The sequence below is a fragment of the Mchenga conophoros genome, linkage group LG3, assembly GCF_057382185.1.
Source record: "Mchenga conophoros isolate Kocher_MC1m ecotype Shallow Benthic linkage group LG3, M_conophoros_male_GT1.1, whole genome shotgun sequence".
In the NCBI taxonomy this organism is placed as follows: Eukaryota; Metazoa; Chordata; class Actinopteri; order Cichliformes; family Cichlidae; genus Mchenga; species Mchenga conophoros.
Window position 1 is genome coordinate 43,809,933 of NC_140528.1, and position 7,746 is coordinate 43,817,678.

Below are 7,746 nucleotides of genomic sequence, written 5' to 3' on the forward strand. Positions count from 1 at the left end.
GTCTGGTCGAATGTTTCAGCATTTAGATGGTGGGGTCAAAACTGGTGTAAAACAACATGAAAGCAGCCTGCACACATGGTTTATGGGCACAGACCAGTTTCTAAAAAGGAGGCTCGTATATTTTGAGCATCTAAAGATATATATGTGGGAAAAACTGTCACTTGGTCTCCACAGTTCTCAGTTTGTGCAGTGCTTCAAATTCAAAACGAGTCGATGTTTTTCAAAGAGCAAAAACATTCTAAACATTGTTACTATTTTCTGTTAAACAACATTTTTGAATTTCTTTTTTAATCTACTTGTTACACACATCATTCATATAGGCAAAAAAAAAACATGTGGGGGAAGGGGGCGGAGTTTACTGTGTCTCTATGACAAGAAGAGAAAACAGGTCACATCAGTCAAGAGGACAATGGATGACGCATCTCTACTATGTCTGCTCTGTGAGTGGATAAATTCTCTCTTTTGAATGTTGAACTTTTACTCTCTGTTCTGTAGATAAACAATGATGGAGGAGAAGATAAAAACCTGCTGTTAAAAACAGCATGTTAAAGGGGACATTTTACCGTTTTAACCAGTGAACTTGACAGAGTTTAGTTAGTTATTATATGAACTTACCTTTAAAGAGGACACATGACTTCATGCTCAGAGTTACAATGTTTCTGATTTCTAATTATAATCAGACTAACTATTGATAAAAAATGTTTTGACTGTGGAGTATTCAGAGAGGACGTGTAAACTATGAAGACGTCTTTTTTTCTACAGCAGTTCAAACACACATTCTTTAATCCTTTTACATTTACGTGACTGCACAATAATGTGAGTGGACCAGAGATCTATAAATAAAGCTGAAATAAACTTTTCCTTTCACTTTCAAAACAGAGTTATTATTATCTCTGGCTTTTTTCTAAACTTGCTGCATCCAGTTCCACCTTTTAATGATTGTTATACTTTTCGGGGGCTGAAAATGAGCTAAATAAACCACAGCCCTTTATTATTTTCCAGACCAACCTAAGTGTCATTTATCTTTAGTTCTGACTTCAATGCTTTGCTGGACAACAAACCAAGGTCAGTGATTTTCTTTTAAATATTTAAAATATTTGTTTGTTGGCTTCTTATTCTGGCATGTTTAGTGTGGCAGCCCTAACCACAGAAAAAATAGTTTAATTCTCATTTTAAAATTTTTTTCGAAGTTCTACTTTGCAAAACAATGAAATGTTTAATTGTAACATCACAGCTCGTCTGACTGTGAGTCCCAGCAGCTCTCAGTTCTTTAAAGGAGACTTTGTGTCTCTGAGCTGTGAGGAGGATGACAGCTCTGCTGGATGGACTCTGAGGAGAAACACAAGCATAGACACCAGAGCTGAGTGTGAAGAGTGGGGAGTAGCAGATGGTTCTTCCTGTAACATCAGTCACATCTACTTATTGGAAACTGGAGTTTACTGGTGTGAGTCCAATCAGAGTACCATCAGTAACATGGTTAACCTGACAGTCACTGGTAAGCTGAGTGTGTGGAGTTAGTGTTGATGAAGCTGTGTGTAAATGGATGAAATGCTGTAGTTTGTCTCTGTGTTGAGGTGGATCAGTGATCCTGCAGAGTCCTCTCCTCCCTGTCATGGAGGGAGATGACGTCACTCTGCTCTGTAAAACAAAGACCACTCCCTCCAACCTCACAGCCATTTTCTTCAAAGATGGCGTCTTCATTGGGAAAGACTCTACAGGTCACATGACCATCCAGCATGTTTCCAGGTCTGATGAAGGCCTCTACAAGTGTGACATCAGCGGTCATGGAGAGTCTCCATCCAGCTGGATCACTGTCACAGGTGACTCACTCACCTGTCTGTGTTTCTGCAGGTTTCAACATTCACAATGTGACGACAACTTAATGACTGTGTTTGCTTTATTTTAGACAAACACACCACCACACCTCCACCTACATCCACACCTCCACCTGCCTCTTCTGCTGGTTCCTCTCCACTTCTCCCCGTGTTGCTGACAGCTGGAACAGTCTGTGTTGTGTTAGTAGTGATGTTACTGGTTGTTTTGGTGGAACGACATGTTGACAGGAAACTAAAAGGTGAGACTTTCACTCTTTTTGTTGCATGAACGTCTCACATTAGTATGTTTTTCAATTTTAAACAATATTCAAAGGAAAGATGAAGCTTGGATAAAAGCAGCTCTGTGGAGTTTTCCTTATTATTTAATATCCATCCATTCACTTGTAGCAGGGGGTAGGTGGGCTACATCCTCGACATCATCAGTTAACCTAACTCTATTAAGTGCATGGTTTTGGAGGAGCACTCACACAAAAACAGAGGGAACATGTAAACTCCAGACAGATAGTAGATTCAAATACAGGGTCTTCTTGCTCCAAGACAACAGTGCTAACCACCATGTCAAATGCTGCCCAAAAGGTACTTTTTATATTTAAACTAATAATAATAATACAAAAGTAATCTTAGCTATCAAACATATATTTTATGTCTTCTATCATATTCAATATAGGCATTCAGAAGAAATTAGAACAAAGGTCTTGGGCTTGAATGTGCCAATATCAAATGTTCTGATTGTTTTCTGGCTCAAGAGGAGGCCCAAAACAGCAATGAGACAAAATAAAGGTCTGTATGAGGAAGTAACAGACTGCAAAGCATTCTGGTTGTTCTTCTAAGTGGCAATAACCATCACAGACCTGCTTTCATGGTTACAGACCACAAGGTTTAAAACTTTCCACTGCAAAGAAGACTATCTTTACTCTTCACCTCACACTAACGTGCAGTTTAAACAGTTCACTGTGCTGAGTGAGTTCTTCCTCCCACAGTCTAAAGACATGATAGGTGTTAACTAGTGATTTCAAATTGGATAGATTGTTAAGTTGTGTTTCCTAGTCCTGTGACAGACTGGAAACCTGTCTGGTGTGCAACCCACCTTTCACACTATCCCAGTGGAGATAAGCTCCAGTTCTCCCGCTACAGTTGTTAAGAAAATGTATGGATAATTTTAGTGATACATATTTTTAAAAGCTTATTTAAAGCCTACAATCATGCCATAGATCACAGTAGCTGTTCTGTGTTTGTAGAAGTCTGTAGCGGTGAGTCCTGTTCCTTGTGTGCAAACAGTATTTTCAGAACTAATAGCTCTGTGCTCATCCAGTTTCCTGTTTCAGATGAAAACTCATAAGCTGCTCAAATTTTACTGCAGGCCACACATACACACGCAAACAATTAAGGCAAACATTAAATTATTAATCAGTTCTGCACAATTTTATTAGTCACAAATCCTTCAATTGTGGACTTCACTTAAGGAAATGTAATGATTTTTTGAGTTTCTCTGACATCCTGCCGCATTTTTCTATGGTTACGGGGGTTTCATGAAAGCAGGTCTGTGGTCAGTCAGTTCAAATACAGCCTTGTGTTTCAGCCCCATCTTCATGTTTCACAGCAGTACTCTTGTGAAAGTATATACTCAGTATACAATCTCTACTTTAGTTCTGGTATCTCTAAAATTATATCCTGTCTCAGAGTGACACTGAAAAACTAGTTCATGCATTTATTACTTCCAGGCTGGACGACTGTAATTCATTATTATCAGGATGTCCTAAAAACTCACTGAAAAGCCTTCAGCTAATCCAAAATGCTGCAGCAAGAGTCCTGACAGGGACTAGAAAGAGAGAGCATATTTCTCCTGTTTGGGCTTCCCTTCATTGGCTTCCTGTTAAATCCAGAATTGAATTTAAAATCCTGCTCCTCACATACAAGGTCTTAAATAATCAGGCCCCATCTTATCTTAATGACCTTGTAGTACCATATCACCCTATTAGAGCACTTCGCTCTCACACTGTAGGCTGCAGTGTGCAGTAAATACTAAGTATTTGCTGTTATTTAAGTATTTATTTAAAACACGAATGGACGTGAGACTAACCTTGAATATTAACAAAAGGTGAGCTGTTTAATATGGCCAGTGTTGGGGAGTAACGGAATACATGTACCGCCGTTACGTATTTAAAATACAAAATACGAGTAACTGTATTCCGTTACAGTTACCGTTTAAAAAGGTGGTATTCAGAATACAGTTACTTTGTTGAAATAAATGGATTACACTGCGGTACTTTCCTGTTTCATATTGTCGCGGGTCAGGACTGTTTGGGTTTTGTTTGACAGCTACGTTCTGTTGTTCCAGGCGGCAGTGTTACGGTTGCCATGGTTACAGGGCGACGCTCTCTCTCTCTCTCTGCGACTGTGTGTTTCCTGGGTGAGAGAGCGCCTTTTCGTTGTTGTTGTGCTAAGCTAACAGGCAGAATGCTACAAGCATAGCTCTAAAGAATGTAGCATCATGGGCAGTGTAGTCCGTGTTGCAGGGAGAATGGACTGCCATACACGTTATGGGTCTGTGAGCGCGAGGAGGGAGAAAAAGGCGAGTGGAAAAGTAGAGTTGTCATCAAGCAAAAACGGGCGCTGGAAGCATGTAAATATAATAATAACCACTGCAGCCAAGAAGAGTGCCTGACGAGCCCAGTTGTAAGTAAGCTATTAAGACTCGACTGTACACTGTGTTCGTGTTTTCCTCCGAAAACAATAATTTCCGTTGGAGCAGTCTTTCAACGCCTCTCTCTGTCTCTCGCAAGAAAAGTTGACCCACACAACAAAGTAAAGCTATTTTTCGGCTACGAGCCGACAGGGACCCCGCCGTATTAGTCAGAGGTCCCTTTACTACAGTTCGGAGTCGCGGACCTTCAGTAATAGTAATAAATCACACAGCAATAGTATATTCACGTTGTTGTAAAAAGCATGATAATATATTAAGTAACCCAAAGTATTCAGAATACGTTACTGTCATTGAGTAACGTAACGGGATACGTTACAGAATACATTTTGGGGCATGTATTCTGTATTCTGTAATGGAATACATTTTAAAAGTAACCTTCCCAACACTGAATATGGCTGATAAAAAGGTACAAAAACAAAAAGGCACATGCACACTGGGGAGAAAGTACATAGAAATAAACTGGCAAAATTGAATGCTGAACACAAACAACAAAGAACAAAACCTTGAATGTTGAAATCCTGGCAACAGGAAAACATGAAAAGGAACAACAGACGACCTGACAAAAACTGAATGAGAAAACACAAACTAAATGCACACAGGAGGATAATGAGGGGATGGGGAACAGGTGGGACAAATCAGACCTAACGAAACCGGGTGAAGCAAAACTAGACACACTGCACATAGGATAAGGACTTTCACAATAAAACAGGAAGCAGAATGGAAAGCAGACATGACAACAGGAACTGGATAACATAAGACATGCAGCATGAAACACATAAAGGGTGAGGGAAACTTAAACACAGGGGTAGAAAACAAAAGGGGAATCTAATGAACAAATTAACTTAGCTAGCCTAAAGAACTTAAAAATAAACATCAACATCCAAATAAACTAAAACTTAAAACGCTGGGTCAACAGACCCAGTAAGTGACAATGAGAGCTCGTCGTCACAGGGGGCTGTGGTGACAAGGCTACAGGATCTGCCGGCAGCGGCTAGGCCTGCTGTGCCAGAGCAAACTGAGCCCAGATGCCCAGGGTCTGAGGGCCCCCCACCCCCCGGAAAGGGTCCGACTGAGCCACGGGCACCAGGCCCCGCCAAGCAGCCACCAGAAGTAAGGAGGTACATACCTGAACGCCAAGCCCCAGACACTGAGAACTACTGATGCACCGATGGCTGAGGGGCATCAGCCACCGGCAGGGAGTGTGGTGGGGGAGAAATAACCTCCCAAACCTGGGGAGGTATTCCCAGAGAGATGGAGTCTAAGACCCATTCGGATCGGGGAAAACAGTACCAGCACCACCAAGCCCCACAGAGCCCGAGGCGGCCCCCCCGACCCCACCACAGAGGAAACTGCACCCACCCCGTTATCCAATCATCTCCCAGACTACATGAGACACCAGACACCCAGGTTGAGTTCATTCTCCACCTCTACTATAGCTTTCCCCCACCTGCTGGAGCTCCTGCAAGGATGTTACAACTTCCCCACCAGTTAAAGAGGACCCCATTTCTGGCGTACAGGACACCAGAGGTCCTGTACGCTGGCCCCGCGTGCACACACCCACAACCCCGACAACACACCAACCAGTAACCAAGCCCCCACAGACCCAAGCCAGAGCCTCAGCGCGGAGGCAGAGCACCTCCAGAACCACATAAGGTGTCATTAACATTTGGGCCATATATATCAACAATACATAGCTTTTTGTTAAGTATACATCATTTAATGATTAGGAATCTACCCTCTGGATCTATAACTGTGTTAAGTACTGTGAAATTAATATTTTTATGTATTAAAATTGCTACCTCCCCTCATCTACAACTATAGGAGGCTGAGAACACATTAGGAAATATGTGTTTTACGTTCATTTATAGCTGTGGCAGGTCTGTGTGTTTCTTGTAATAAAACAAGAGACACACAGGCCCCATCTTAATGACCTTGTAGTACCATATCACCCTATTAGAGCACTCCGCTCTCGCTCTGCAGGCCTACTTGTTGTTCCTAGAGTATTTAAAAGTAGAATGGGAGGGAGAGCCTTCAGTTTTCAGGCCCCTCTTCTGTGGAACCAGCTTCCAGTTTGGATTCTAATCTTAAAAGATGAGGCTTAAAACTTTGCTTTGCTTTTTGCTAAAGCACATAGTTAGGGCTGGATCAGGTGACCTTGAATCCTGGAATCTAGGACAGGGTGGTTTAAAAGAACCCCACATACCAGGTTTAGTTGTTTCTCTCCCTTCTATTCTTTGGTGCCACTGATTTTTTACTTCGTTTTCTCTATCCTGATGTTTGGCTGTGTTTACTATTCATAGTCTGACCTTTTAAGAAAATACTTACTTAAATAATAACCATAATAACAAGATTTTATGATTTTAAATGCACATAAAGTTAAGAAATATAAACAAGACATTTATTAGTTGTAATGATTTTTACCTGCAGCAGTTTGACATCAGTTTTGCATCTATTGCCATTTGAGTCCTGCACAAAAAGGTGGAGCATGATTAATCTGAATGATTTTTATGTCATCGTTAATGTAACAGCAGCAGTATCTATAGGACTGTACTGCCTGCACTGATGCTCGCTTTATGTGTTTTCTTGTGCAGAGAGTGATGCAGCTGCAGTCGACTCAGCAGTGAGAACAAAAGATGTCACTCATGGACAAATCGACATCAAAGAGAAGCAAGAAGAGGCAAAAATGTACAGCTGCTCTTCTTTGTCTCCATCATGGTTCAAGATGACTTTTAATAGGGGTGTGTGAGCAGTCTTCTATATTTTATTGAGATTGTACGGTGGCCCTGAGAGGCCAAACGGACCATAAGATTGTGATTTTTTTTATATCTTGTGGTTAAACTGTCTTAAAAAAGAAAAACAACTGTATCTGCAGATCTTATGTGATCTGAAACGTTTCATATATTATCCATCTTACCATCCATTTTTATTCCATTTGTGCAATTCAGGGTCATGTGGGTGGCCCGAGGCCTAAAACAGAGAGACAGAAAACCATTCGCACTCGCATTTACACACTCCTTTTACAATCATCATTTAACCCACTAACTGTATGTCTTTGGATTGGTGGAGGAAGCCAGACTACCTGAAGGGAACTCAAAAATATGGCAGTGGGCTCTGGCTATACACAATACACAAAACCCCACCTCACCAAATAACAGTTAAATGTTTATAGGCACTTATATTTCACAGCAGTTTCTCTAACTTTTTAAG

The 7,746-nt window shown here is 41.2% G+C and overlaps 1 protein-coding gene across 1 annotated transcript; it reads left to right on the forward strand.

Annotated features, from left to right (window-relative positions):
- Positions 1-408: 408 nt before the first annotated feature.
- LOC146578855 (high affinity immunoglobulin epsilon receptor subunit alpha-like) lies at positions 409-7,301 on the forward strand. The gene is made up of 6 exons (XM_085268939.1): positions 409-440; positions 1,030-1,065; positions 1,235-1,495; positions 1,575-1,820; positions 1,907-2,074; positions 7,131-7,301. Exons 1-6 carry the CDS (start codon positions 410-412, stop codon positions 7,283-7,285), a joined length of 897 nt encoding a protein of 298 aa, XP_085125065.1. The 5' UTR covers position 409; the 3' UTR covers positions 7,286-7,301.
- Positions 7,302-7,746: the final 445 nt, after the last annotated feature.

Bases quoted from the DNA above. Each gene is read 5' to 3' on its own strand.
- LOC146578855 (XM_085268939.1), top strand. From the start codon at position 410: ATGGATGACGCATCTCTACTATGTCTGCTCT. The intron at 441-1,029 runs GTGAGTGGATAA...ATTTATCTTTAG, and splicing joins ATCTCTACTATGTCTGCTCT to TTCTGACTTCAATGCTTTGC. The intron at 1,496-1,574 runs GTAAGCTGAGTG...CTCTGTGTTGAG, and splicing joins GGTTAACCTGACAGTCACTG to GTGGATCAGTGATCCTGCAG.